This window comes from Dermacentor variabilis, chromosome 5, assembly GCF_050947875.1.
Source record: "Dermacentor variabilis isolate Ectoservices chromosome 5, ASM5094787v1, whole genome shotgun sequence".
NCBI classification, from domain to species: Eukaryota; Metazoa; Arthropoda; class Arachnida; order Ixodida; family Ixodidae; genus Dermacentor; species Dermacentor variabilis.
Genome location: NC_134572.1, coordinates 46,900,922 through 46,915,356, shown reverse-complemented (window position 1 = coordinate 46,915,356; position 14,435 = coordinate 46,900,922). Strand labels below are relative to the sequence as shown.

Below are 14,435 nucleotides of genomic sequence, written 5' to 3'. Positions count from 1 at the left end.
TCGGTGTGTCGTACGTGTCTCCAGTGCATTCCTGCAGTGCAGTGAGAATGCGTATATATATATATATTTTTTCGTATCGCCAGACGTCTAGCTAGCAAGTCCGTCTGAGAGCCCCAGGAAGCCCAAGCAGAGAAAAGCAAGTAGAAGGCAGCGGTAAAGGTGACCTTTTTTTTAAGAACACGCAAGAACTGGGCAGCTGCCGGTGTCTGCGGTTGATGAGAACAGTTCAATTGACTGGCCTTTTAAAGCATGTTTATTTTCATAAAAGCAGCCGACTCGACCACACGGCCTAATTTCCGAAATCCATTATGAACTTCTTTCAACATGACTTTGGCAACGGTAATGCAATGAGACTTCGCGATTATAACCTTTTGTTAAGTATTGTTGAGGGGCGCGCGCGTCCGAGCAGACCAGTTGCGCGCATCGCGGCTGGCGCGGCATGGTTTCGCGATAAATGTAAACAAGAGAGGAGACCCGACATCATGGTGGAGCAACGCCAACTTCCGGTTTCACAAAGAGTGACGTCAGGGCCCCTCCTCAGTTTTCCTTCCTCCATGAGTGAAACCCATAGAGTTTCTCACCATATTATACTGAGAAACTCTATGATGAAACCCACCTGAAGGCATTGACCAACGTTACAAGTCTAGGTTGGTATTGGCCGGTCCCACAGAGATAAGCCGGTTCCGCTTGACGTGACGACGCGCAAGGAAGTGGCAGCCCGCGGGTAGCCAGAAGTGGAAAATCGAAGAAGCCCAGTGTGTCGATGGTTTCGACTGCAGCGCCGCCAGTTCTAGTGATTGCAACTCGGCGGCCCGTTCTTGCCAGCTTTTGCGATTTCTGGCGCCATTTCTTGAAAACTTCTACGCTACTGTAAGCAGCCTCAAGTTTGACCTGGATTTGGAGAGATTGATTCCGCTGGAATCGTCCGTATAACTCTTATGTCCTGAGCATGTGTTTTATGGCTGCGGGCCATCGCCAGCATAATGTTCGTAAATCAGCTGAACAAAGATCTGCGGTCGTGCAAAGCTGCCGACCACGTGCCAACGACAGGGCTCTGTCAGACGACGATGGAAGCTTCGAAGGCATCGGGAGAAAGTTGTGACCTCACCCGCTCAGTGCCCTTGCCTAAGTACAATGCAGCCAGCGACAAAATTTCGGCCGGCGAAACCGGCGGTTCAAGCGACAGCAAGGAGTACAAGCTTGGCCTCGAGCGCGCTGTCAGCACAGACACCTGGAAGGATCAGCTGGATTTCGAACGTGCTTGTTCTTCGGCGGGACCAGGGGAAAGGTGCTGGTTGATCGGTGAGCTGACTTCGTGGAACCGAGTTCTACAAGGACTCGCATTCGAGCTTGTCGAGGCCCAGCCAGGCAGTATTCGCGCGCAGACGTTGGCGCACTCAGAGACCGACCTAGACAAGCCTGATAAGGTTGTCGCCAGCGAGGCATCGTTCCTGATTTCGTGGCTTCTTGAGCACCATCAATGCATCGACGAGTTGAGCGTGCTTTCTTATAAGCACTCCAGCTACGATGCAGAAAGTGCAGTTTCTTTCCCTATTTGCATGCGCCCGTCACTTGGATGCGAACCCGACCGCTATTTCCGCTGTCTGAAAATCGAGCTGGCAGACTTCTCCTTTTCTATGCATCAGCAAGAGCAAACACCTTACTTGCACACATTCGAAGGCCTCGACGCCATCACCGGTCTCGAGAAGCTCAAAGTCGGCTCCCCCAAAATCGAATTCAGGTTCGCAGCAGAACTTGAGTCCCTTCTGCGACGCAACGCCAGCACCCTGAAAGCAGTGCAGATCACGAAAGCGATACTACCAAAAAATGTTGACTACGCGCTGCGCTGTCTCGTCAACTGTGAGTCGCTGACTCTGTGCCCTTATTTCGATTGGGGCGACCGCGTCCCGAGCATGGATTCGGTGGCGCAACTCATACGCAAGACAAGCGCACTGAAGAAGCTCAGTATTTACCCGATCGCAAAGAAGCAGCAGATGACCACCATAGCCGAAGCTATCAAAGTCAACACTTCATTGGCAGAGCTTTACGTGCACGTTGTGCAAATGAGCTGCTCGCCCGAGCCCTTATTTGCTGCGCTCCAAGTCAACAGAACCCTTAAGGAACTGCGGCTTATGCACTGCTGCATCAAAGAATCCTCTGGACGAGCATTGGCATCTGCTCTGTGCGAAAACACTAGCCTCCGCAGCCTGCACATTGGCAACAGCACCATTTCTGACATCAGCATGAAACTGTTGGCGGCTGTGCTCGTGGTAAATACCACATTGGAACAGATTCAACTTTCAAGTGAGCAGCTGCCCATTGGAGGTGTCTTTGCACTGTGCTCTTCCCTGGGCAAGAACAAGACAGTGAAAAAACTAGCATTTGTTGACTTTCGAGCCTCCAAGCAAGCAAGGTACAAGTTGTGTATGCGTCTTCATTTAACACTTTTTCACATATCAGACTCGAGAACAGGGCACACGTGGACTAAAGGGCGTATAGGATGAAAATGCAGCAGTACATGTAATGTTTAAACTCTTGCGCCCGCGGTGTAAAGTGTTGTGGCTCAATGGTCAGATTTAGAGGCTATTCAAAACCTTGATTGACCCTGATGACCCGATACTGCATTGCAGACCAGTTTTCTTAGTATGGGAATTTCATGAAGCAGTTACAGGCTTTTATTCCCATAATCTTTGTAATGGTGCATACTTTCACATTTTAAAAATCCATGCTGTTACTTTTACCTCATTGCGTGAATTTTTTGGCAGAAGAACAATTGACTTGTGCTGGAAAGTATGTTATGTTACAGCATACGAAATTACTTTCACACTTGCTACTTCGAGGTGAAATTTATAAGCTTGTTGCGAAAAACTGTAATCGTGGGTGGGAGAATGCCTTTTCATCAACCTGTTCATAAGCCTGCTTTCTTACAGTACAACCTTTGACCTAAAGGGCAAACCAAGCCTGAAGGCAGCCATTATTGTACAGATGACAATTGCCATCTGTATGTACCTGAATGGATGTACCCATAGAAGTTTCTTGAAATGTTCTACATCTTTGGAAACTGTGTGCATAGTGCTACATTCTAACTCCTAATGCAAAGAAGGTCTTGGAGTCCTGATGTCAGAATGATTTTGTAGCAGTGCTTTTTCTGATGCTGTTCCTTTTTCCATTTTGTCAGTGGTCGCTCCGCCAGCGTTGCTACTTAGATCAGCTGGCTGTGATGAGTTGATGAGTGGCGTGAACTGACCTGAAGGCATTGCTACAAAATCGGCCCAAGCTTTTTGTCACTCAAGTGGCGTGTTCTGATTTAGGAGCTCGGAGCTTGTATTTCATGCAAGATGGTGATAACCAGCTAGCACAGGTCAAATAATTATAACAGCATAGCTGAATTTTATGCTTCAGTTGTTTTTCGCTAGCCTGAAGGTAATGTTCATTGTAGTAACATTTACAATGCATTTTATGAGTGAGTGAACTTCTGTGCCAGGTGTTTCTTATAAATTGGGGTGTTTCAGTGCTTACCATAGGCAGCTAAACGGATGGCAAAGTGGACAGACAGTAGCCGTCTTAGATGTCTTTACATTTTTGACAAAGCTGGCAGAGACAGCTTTGAAGTCCAGAAGGATGCAGGTTGCTCTGTTGTGCAAGCAAGCAGCTTGCCTGTTAGCTTGGCATGAAAAGTTTCCAAGCCTCAAGCTGCAGCTCAAGAAAACAGTCACGTTTTTTGTGTGCTTAAAGTAAACCACATTTTATTTTTCATAGACTTGCACATGTCAAAGTATTAAAATGTAGTAATAGTACAGTTAAAGCTCGATCTATTGAAACCCGATTTTATGAAGTTCCCGATCTAATGAAGAAATTTTTATTCCCCGGCAGATACTCTTAAGGTTCTATGTTGTCATCAACCTGAATTAACAAAACTAATTTGGCTCAGCTTTATTTAACGAAGTTTTTTCTGAAATAAATGAGTAAAAGAAAAGCAGTGATTTCTTTCTAATTTTGATACACATACATTTTTCTTCCAGCGTGTGCTCTAAAGCTAACATGTTAAAACATCTAGGCGCCCTAGTCGCAGCCCTAGCCTTATTTTTACAAGGCTGCACTTAGCGCCCATGCACGAAACTGCAGACTAAACACCATCTCGGTAGGGGCGGCGGTGGTTGCTTTTGTTATTTCATGGTTTAGGCAACAGATGGTTGGATTAGTGGCAAGTACGATGCCATATGGTAGCTTTTGCATGTTGCTATGTTACAATTTTAGATTTCGAAGGATTGAAAAATTCCCTTCACGATTTCATGAACCTCCTGATTTAATAAAATGTATGTTTGAAATGTATGTACAGTATGTATAATTACTGATAGATATCTATAGCAGCTCCACAGCCACCATAGTCCTCCATAAAGAAAGCAACAAAATCCCAATAAAGAAGGGCGCAGGGAGGGAGATACGATATTATTCACAGCGTGTTTACAGGATGTATTCAGAGACCTGCATGTGGAAGAATTGGGGATAAGAGTTAATGGAAAATACCTTAGGAATTTGCGATTCGCTGATGATATTGCCTTGCTTAGTAACTCAGGGGACCAATTGCAATGCATGCTCACTGCCTGGAGAGGCAAAGCAGAAGGGTGGGTCTAAAAATTAATCTACAGAAAACTAAAGTAATGTTTAACAGTCTCAGAAGAGAACAGCAGTTTACGATAGGTAGCGAGGCACTGGAAGTGGTAAAGGAATACATCTACTTAGGGCAGGTAGTGACCGCGGATCCGGATAATGAGACTGAAATAATCAGAAGAATAAGAATGGGCTGGGGTGCATTTGGCAGGCATTCACAGATCATGAACAGCAGGTTGCCGTTATCCGTCAAAAGAAAAGTGTATAACAGCTGTGTCTTACCAGTACTCACCTACGGGGCAGAAACCTGGAGGCTTACGAAAAGGGTTCTACTTAAATTGAGGACGGCGCAATGAATTATGGAAAGAAGAATGATAGGTGTAACTTTAAGGGATGAGAAAAGAGCAGATTGGGCGAGGGAACAAGCGCGAACTAATGACATCAAAAAATCTGAATATACCCTGATTATATCATGTTTATTCAGTAGAGATACCAGCAGTCATGAAGGCGTTACATAATCAAGGAGTACAGATCGCTTAGGTAAATACCTTGTAAAATATGCACAGAGGTTCTACAGCTACCTTAATGCTACAGATACCTATAAAAAAAGGGGTCAGACAGGGAGACACAATCACTCCAATGCTATTCACTGCGTGCTTAGAAGAAGTATTCAAGCTATTAAACTGGGAAGGCTTAGGAGTAAAGATCGACGGCGAATATCTCGGCAACCTTTGGTTTGCCGATGACATTGTTCTAGTCAGCAACAATGCAGACGAGTTACAACATACGATTGACGACCTTAACAAAGAGAGTGTAAGAGGGGGGGTGAAGATTAATATGCAGAAGACAAAGATAATGATAAATAGCCGGGCAAAGGAACAAGAGTTCAAGATCGCCAGTCGGCCTCTAGAGTCTGTGAAGGAGTTCGTTTACCTAGGTCAATTAATAACAGGGAACCCTGATCATGAGAAAGAAATTCAGAGAATAAAAATGGATTAAATCGCATATGGCAGACATTGCCAGCTCCTGACTGGAAGCTTACCATTATCATTGAAAAGGAAGGTGTACAATAAGTGCATTTTACCAGTGCTGAATATGGGGCAGAGGCTGACTGCCAAAGAAGCTTGAGAACAAGTTAAGGACCGCGCAAAGAGTGATGGAATGAAGATTGCTAGGCATAATGTTAAGAGACAGAAAGAGAGTGGTTTGGATCAGAGAGCGAACGGGTAAAGAAGATATCCTAATTGACATCAAGAGGAAAAAATGGAGCTGGGCATGTCATGTAATGTGCTGGTTAGATAACCGTTGCACCATTAGGGTTGCAGAATGGGTACCAAGAGAAGGAAAACTCAATTGAGGAAGACAAAAGACTAGGTGGAGCGATGAAAGTAGGAAATTCGCGGGCGCTAGTTGGAATCAGTTGGCGCAGGACAGGGGTAATTGGAGATCGTAGGGAGAGGCCTTCGTCCTGCAGGGGACATAAAACATGCTGCTGCTGATGATGATATCATGTTCGTCACGTCATGCTTTGTCGATTGTTCTCAGTCACCCACCTTTTGTGAACTAGAAAGCTCTTTTCCAATTATAGTGGTAACTTTTCATACAATGCTGAAAAAATCTTAATATACCCTGCTTATGTCATGTCTGTCACATCATGTTTTGTCTGTCTATTGTTCTCAGTCACCCACATTTTGTGAACTAGAAAGCTCTTTTCCAATTATAGTGGTAACTTTTCACACAAAGCTGAAAAAATCTTAATATACCCTGCTTATGTCATGTCTGTCACATCATGTTTTGTCTGTTAGCTTGGCATGAAAAGTTTCCAAGCCTTAAAGTCACCCACCTTTTGTGAACTAGAAAGCTCTTTTCCAATTATACTGGTAACTTGTTGTGCTGCCTCTGCCATCTAGTTTTAAATGACCTACATTTGGATACCAAGTACATTACACACAACTAGGGCACCGGTTCTATGCAAGAACATCAAATAAAGGTCTAAACGAGAATGCATATTGCCGACATTCAGGCAGTGGAACTGCAAGACCTGTTAACTGTAAAATTTTCATAAGTAAGTTTATTATGCCGCATTGCTGATTTGCCCTACCATATGCTATCTTTAAAATTGCAAACTAAGCATGACAGCACTTATGGTTTCACATTGTAATGTCTCTATAAGCACACCAGCACCTGTCTTGTACAACTTCAGCTTTGAACAGACCCACTGATTTAAAGATTTAGTGTGCTCTGGTTAGGTTAGGCAAACTGTCTTGTGGGAAAGCTGGTTTCACAACAATGAAAAAGTCATATTCACTTGATGTTTGTACAATGTGCAATTTCACACTTGAAAGAGTAGGGATCACGGGAGGAAAATAGGCTGGAATTTAAGTCTTATCAAAATCGTGTGTGCTTCACCTGAGAGACATGGTATTGGTTCCCTTCTATGCTCCTTCAGCCTATTAGAGTTCATTTAGATGAGATATTTCCTTAATACCCGTAATCTCATGAGATCCCTACCTTTTGGCTCAGAAATGCAAGTGCCAATAGAGTGATCTGTACCCTAACTAAATATAGTGTATTTGCACAAATATAACACAAGCTTTTTAAAGAAATTTCTGGCCTGAGAACAGGCCTTGCATTGTGATCATGTTCGGAACACATATATAACGAATTTTGTTCTCTTTATTTTTTTCTTGTGCCTGAACTGCAGCGAGCTAAAGCATTATGCACCACCCTGGTCACTGCCGTATTTGATTGTGCTGCAAGCACTTCTGAAGTGCTGCCTATTCAATAACCTTGGTGGCATGGAGGACGTCGCCGTTCTCGTCGACAGTGACAATGAGTAAATTGTGTACGCACTCACTCCACATTGCGATAGAGTGTCCATGGACATCTGCTTTTATGCATTGTTTCTTCTTTGCGGCACCACTTTACGTTATAATCTTAATATATATCTTTCCAGAACAGGCCAAAAGTTCCCCCTCATGTTATAATGGTGGTTGTGTTATGTGCAAGTATGTTAAGTTGGCCTCATTAATTTGGTAATCCATGTAATGTTCCTTCAACGCCAGCTTTTGAATTGCCTTACAGGGAAGCCCTGGCACTGCAGCTGGCTACGAGCGAGAGCTACAGCCGCGTTCAGCTGCCCTGGGCCGAGCCAGATCTGCATGGCTTGAGGAACGCCCTTATCTCTCCTACAGTATGCCCTGAAGAAGTATGCTTTCGTGACATTCGCCATCTACCAGAGGAAAGCCTCAAGCTACTCTTTGGTGCAGTGGCTGCGAGTGCACGTGTTCACACTTTCAGGGTTTGTTTGAAAGGGAACCTTGGAACGAAGGGGGCAGCACTCTGTGAAATGCTCAAGGCTAATCGATCCATTAGAACTCTGGAAATCTCAATAGAAAAGGATTCAGGGAATCTAGTCCACAATGTCTTGCTGGCCCTCGCGGCAAACACTTCAATATCCAAGCTCATGATTGGCATTGACATAATAAACAAGTTTGAGACTGCCACCGACCTTTCTTACTTCCTAGCTCACAACAAGACAGTTACCTCACTTTCTTTGTCCTCGATGACCTTCTTCTATAATGAATTTGTGGGAGAGTTCTCGAAGGGAATGTGGCAGAACAGCCTAATTGTAAACTTCAAGCTAGCATGCAACTTGCTTTGTAATGATGAGAGCTTCACTGTTTTTGAAGCACTGCGAAGGAACAAAGGTACTTTGAACCGTGCAGTTGATTTTGTACTCCTGCACAATACAGACAGGGAGTGTGCAGAAGCCTTTGAGCTGTTTTCTAAAACGCCTTGCCTCCTTGCCCATGTTGTAAATGTTACAGGGAAAGTGGAAGGTGAGGCATTGGTGGACATAGCCTCAGCTGCTCACTTCTTAACTGACAACTATCTCATCATCACAGGGGTTGTTCACAAGTCCGTTGAATGCCATTCTGCTAAAGGCACCCAGGTAGCTGCACTGAACAAGGACTGTTGGCGAGCAATTTTGCGCCACCTCTGCATTGCAGATGTGTTGGCGCCATAGTAGGGTGTTCTTGTCAGTGCAATATGTTGCTTTCATCGAACTATCGCACCAAACGATGGTTTCCCATGCACTGAAGAGCAGCATAGGAACTTCTATACTTCGTCACAAGCATCATATTCACAGTGACATCTTGAAATTTGTGACAAAGCTGCCAATGGACTAAGTTGAGTCTATTAATTGCGTTATCTTGCAAGTAATTTATGTAGTTAATTTCGTGCCCACTGTTACTTATCAGTCATTTGCTGACTAGTCATGTCTTTGAATTGTTATATGCTCCTTGTTTTTGGGCCACAAAATATCTTTGATTTATGTTTGTGGTAACTTGGTGGTAACTTCTGGCGAAGTTTTCTTACTATTTGTTGCAACCACACCTTGTACTGGCTGTGTTATGCTAGTACTGCTATTGTTGTTTACGATAGCCAAAACATCATTTACTGGTATTGATCTAGTTGTCTTATTTGGCATAAGTATTCTTGCAATATTTTTCTGCTATGCACTTGTGTTGTTTTATAATCATTATTTATTCGATAGTTAACAATGTATTTCCAGTATATATGTCAGTTAGACCTTGAAACAGGTTTAATTTTTATGTGAACTGGTTTATGTTTAACCTTTATTGACTTGCAACTTTCATGTACCTGGTCCAGCTCTTCTTTGTATTCTGTGTTCTGTTTGTTTGCAAGAACATCATATGGGTTAGCATACTAGTGCAGCCATGTCCTTTGCAGCTAACTAGTTGCAGTGCTCAAAGCTCTGTTAAAGTATAGCCAGTATTGGAGTGGAGATTACTAGCAATGAATGCTGAAGGTTCACAATAAATTGTGTAGTACTTAGTGATGAAAATAATTCAGTTCATTGCCATTCTTTGTCTTCCATAAAAAAGATTTAAAATTGCAATTTCTATATTCCATTTCTGAGACATTGAGTCTTCTTTGGTACTGAGGCGACATGAGCATTTTTGAAAGACATTTGTTTAGCTGTAAAAGTGGCTACACAGAGCGTAGGAGCACTGTTCCTAGTACTGTGATTTAGCATCACCATAGTTTCTGTCACTTGTATTAAAATCTGTTTCAGAAATTTTGAAACCATTATATCCACCGTTATCTGCTCATTGCGAATAGTACAGGACTTGCTATATAGTGGCTTGATTCGAGCCTTGTGATAGCATGGAAAAGCTTTGGTTGTTGTTATTTTACGCATAAATTTAAGTGACATTGATTGTACTAGGTTGTTACAGCCATTTCTGTAACTCATTTTCTATCAACTGCCACTTCCGTAGCTGGCAAAGGTCCAAAAGAATTGGGAGACCTTCTAATTTGTTACTTTTCTTTGAAAAGCTTAGAGAAGCTTTAAATTATTCTGATGCAGTACATCAGTATGGATAGCTTTTGTTTTCCAAGTCATAGCAACTGTGATGCTGTAAGCGCTGCTCAGGGTTGTGGAAATGTTCTGAATAATAAAGTTTATATAATTTGGCATAAAATGTGTGCTATCTGTTTCTTGTTATAGCCTTTATTAAGGTTCATAATAAACCATTGTTATAGTGGTGAAAGATTACAGTCACCATTTGACTGAAATCATGGTTAAACTATAACTTTTTGTATTTTCAGATTTTTATTCTTTTTAGAAATTCATGGTATTTGAGGTTTTGATTTTCACAAGTTTGGTGACTTTAGGTGAATTTCTTTGTCTCATGTTTGTTGTTGCTTAAAAATTCTGTAATACTGCAGATCATGCTCAACGCTGTAGTTGTATCAGCTACACAGAATAGCAGTTTTTTAAATCTAGGGAAGATACAACACATAACAGCTATGTGACTATGCCAAAATGTAGTAATCGAACACAAACAGAATGATACTTTCCCATTACTTCGTATAGTTTAAGCGAATAATACAGGGAAAAAAATATATATGTTAATACAACTTCAATGCCACTAGTGAACTTGCCCAGCTCAACCATTGCAAAAAGTGCAAGCAAAGTAACACGATTGGGGTTCCGCCGCACCCTCCAATAAGTTTGGTTTCATTGAGCCAAAAAAGGCTCAATAAAACACAACATGATGACACGGGCAGTAACTTTCAATTGAATTCACGGGAACATGTAGCAAACATATCTTGTATTCTCTTCCTCTGTCCTTGTATTTATTAGCAGTCAATATGATATGCAGTTTTCCATCTTAAGCTGGAAACTGAACCCTACATACAGATGAAAAAGAGAGGATTTGCATAAGATGGGGACCTACCTGCATTAGTCCAGTGGCTGATTTCCATTGTGTGCAGAGGTAACTTGCAATAACCTTATGATTTCTAGTGTCACCCGTGTGAACTGTTACATCATGTGCATGGTTTGCTTACTTTTTCTCGTGGTTAAAAGGGGTGCTGTAATACAGTAAAGAATGGTGTAGAATCGGATAGACGGCATTGCTCTGCGATTCTTTTCAGAAAAATGCTTTTTGAGGGCAAGCTTTATTATACCTTAGCTTTTTACCTAAACATGTGGAAACATAGTAATTCTTTTTCCCTGTACCATTGAATTGATTTTGTAGAGGTTCTAAATTAAGGGTCTGCTTCCAACAGTGAGCAGAATTAAGCTCTTCACGTTGAATTCAACAGCCTTGAGATAGGTTCAGAGGATTTCAGAGCATTTCACATCTGTAGGAACGCGTCTGTAGTGCCATTAAAAAAAAAAAAAGAATAAGAACGTGGTGATAAAGTGTGGCTTGGTCATATATAACATGGTTGCGTTAAAAACCAATAGTAGCAGCCTCTAAAACACATTGCACAACTGCTGTAATTAAGAAAAAAAATGTAGCATTGTCTTCAAAAGACAGCTTTTCTGTTTGTTTTGTTTACTCTGCTATGCCACTGTACACATTATTAGTACTATTACTTTTTGTTTTGGAAGGAACAGAAAGTCGCCGTATGCCTGGAGGTTTTAGATCACCTTAGTGTGCTCCCGATATATGAATTGTTCGAAAGCATTAACATTATTGCTTGGTTTATTGCCCAAGTAGACCAGCACATAACGACTAAGGAAGCAGGCGTCTAATATGCACGCCCTGTATCCAATCAACCCCTATATCAATCAATTTTGTACAATTAGACCTCTATATCATCATCATCATCATCAGCATGGTTACGCCCACTGCAGGGTAAAGGCGTCTCCCATACTTCTCCAACTACCCCGGTCATGTACTAATTGTGGCCATGTTGTCGCTGCAAACTTCTTAATCTCATCCGCCCACCTAACTTTCTGCCGCCCTCTGCTACGCTTCCCTTCCCTTGGAATCCATTCCGTAACTCTTAATGACCATCGGTTATCCTCCCTCCTCATTATGTGTCCTGCCCATGCCCATTTCTTTTTCTTGATTTCGACTAAAATGTCATTAACTTGCGTTTGTTCCCTTACCCCAATCTGCTCTTTTCTTATCCCTTAACGTTACACCTATCATTCTTCTTTCCATAGCTCGTTGCGTCGTCCTCAATTTAAGTAAAACCCTTTTCGTAAGCCTCCAGGTTTCTGCCCCATATGTGAGTACTGGTAATACACAGCTGGTTATAAACTTTTCTCTTGAGGGATAATGGCAACCTGCTGTTCATGATCTGAGAATGCCTGCCAAACGCACCCCAGCCCATTCTTCTGATTATTTCAGTCCTTTATATATTGAACTTTAATGCAACAAACCGTTTTACTTTGCAGAACTTATTTGGTGTGCATATAGAATGAAATCTTCAATTTATTGAATTCTGTTTACCTGCGATTTCAATTTAATGAAATCATAAATTCTTCTAAAATTTAAATGAGGATATGTGTTGCACTTAAACTGCAAATTTTATGGTCGTACAAGCGCGTTTCGGGAGTAAAACTTCACGATTTCCTTCCTAAATTTATTCGAGTTAAGGGCAAAATTCTGCAGCAAAGTTATAAAACGACCACAGGCGATAAGCAGCTGAATTGGAACCAGTATTGGATCCATATGCCGGAGGAGCAACAAGTGTTGCTCTTGTAACGAATCGTGTTCATCGATCACAAGAGCAGTCTCCGGTCTCAGAGCTGCGACGGTCGTATTCGTAGAAGTGTTAAACCGTTTAAACAGAATTTGAAGGATTTGCGCTGTGCTAAGCAAATCAAATCTGCGCGCCCGCATGCGTAACTATGCATGGAGCCATGCATGAAGCCTTCGAAACGTCGAACCGTAGACGTGTTGAAAGCCAAAATTGAAAATGGCTGGGGCTGAACACCGGTAGAGGGGCCGCGCCAATCCAATCCAGAAGACAGAGGAGGATGGGGAGGGCATCGCCGCTAACTTGCGAAGCCCGGCGTTACCAGGAGCCTGCTGCGTGTTGTTGGAGTTTGACAACTTGCTTAAATTAATTAAATCTTATGTAAAGCGTCATTATAATTTAGCTTCGGTAACTATCTCAGTGTTATTGGGCTAAGTGCGCTTTTTAGAGGCAGCCTGACGGAATGGATCACGTTTATTCAGTGCTGAAGCGATTTCCCAGCTCCGTACCGTCAAGCACAGAATGGTAAGGCTCCTTCAGAATCATGCGCAACCATTATTATTCATGTATACCGTGATTAACTGCCGCCACAAATTGGGTCTATGCTCACGGGTGATGTCTTTGATGATTTATGTCCACACAGGCTCACGGAAAGCAAGGCTGTCTGCTCTGTGTCGAGCCACAACACGCTAGCGTTTACCTCGTCGTCAGACGTTCAAGAACCAGTTGGAAAAATCACGTGCTTTCATGTGTTCGTTGTTGACCTCAACATGCCTTGGGATGCGCACAAGTGAGTTAACAGCAATGTGTCGCAAAGATGTGCTCACGCACATCTCTTTATGTATGCGATACGAGTTCCGCCTGCGTCGTCCACAAAACTTTGTAGGAGCTTTGTATGCAAGAGACGTAAACGATATTACATTCTGTTACACTATAGACTCACATAAACTTACGTTTTCTTAGCTTGCAGTTTTCCATTAATTATATTTTTCCTTGTGATCTTTAGAGTCATGACGCACACTGAAGAAATTACCTGTGTTGAATGGGACGTAGGGGCTTCCAAGTTGCTCATCACAGATGCTGTCGGACAAATACAGTTGTGGTCTATGAAGGTGCGTTGCTGTAAATACATTTCTGAAAAAAAAATTTTTTTTTTCGTATTGTGCGTCAGTTCATTCGTCGTTTCGCGCTTTCTTCCAGGGTTACTTGCTCAATGACTGGACTATGATCGCTTCTACTTCGTTCCCCGGCGAGTACATTCTGACGGGTGCCTGGTTTCACAATGGGAAGAAGGTCCGTGTCAAAGCAAGTTCCACAGAAGGGACACTTGCTTGAGACAAAATCATGCTGTTATTGTGTCTTACCTGAGTTGCCAGTAGTTTCGCTTGCTTGCCTGATTGGTTGAAGTGTTGCTTGCAAAAGGTGATCCTACATGCGGAAATGTTATATAACTTTGTGCATAGTAAAAAGAGGTTTTCATCTGGCCTGGCTACTTTAGTATAACATAACGTATAACAGTTCCCAGCCTATACATGTTTATGTGTTTAAGTTCTGCGCATTGAAATATATCTACAGGTGCGGACAATAAACTTTATTTCCAAGTCCCTCATTTAGTCATGCAAGTCCAATGTGATTCTCACAATAGTCCTTAAATTCATACAGGAGCACAAAAAAAAAAAATACCATGACATGAAGTTGAGCAGTGCTGAAATTGTGTTTCTCTGAGGGCCTGTGTGATAGCCACTATGAGAGTCCAAGACTGAAAACATGAAAGTAGTAAAGGTCATTTC

The 14,435-nt window shown here is 42.4% G+C and overlaps 2 protein-coding genes across 2 annotated transcripts in view; both read left to right on the top strand.

The window, feature by feature from the left end:
* Window positions 1–799: 799 nt before the first annotated feature.
* LOC142582532 (uncharacterized) lies at window positions 800–10,118 on the top strand. Its single transcript, XM_075692358.1, has 2 exons — window positions 800–2,413; window positions 7,696–10,118. The coding sequence occupies exons 1-2, from the start codon at window positions 984–986 to the stop codon at window positions 8,639–8,641; spliced, it is 2,376 nt and encodes a 791-aa protein (XP_075548473.1). The 5' UTR covers window positions 800–983; the 3' UTR covers window positions 8,642–10,118.
* Window positions 10,119–12,906: 2,788 nt separating this feature from the next.
* Window positions 12,907–14,435, top strand: part of MED16 (mediator complex subunit 16) — a 61,725-nt gene continuing 60,196 nt past the window's right edge. Inside the window, exons 1-4 of the mRNA XM_075692357.1 lie at window positions 12,907–13,170; window positions 13,289–13,435; window positions 13,652–13,757; window positions 13,846–13,938. Coding sequence (XP_075548472.1) covers window positions 13,109–13,170; window positions 13,289–13,435; window positions 13,652–13,757; window positions 13,846–13,938 — 408 coding nt within the window. The 5' untranslated portion in view covers window positions 12,907–13,108. The remainder of the gene's footprint in view (window positions 13,171–13,288; window positions 13,436–13,651; window positions 13,758–13,845; window positions 13,939–14,435) is intronic.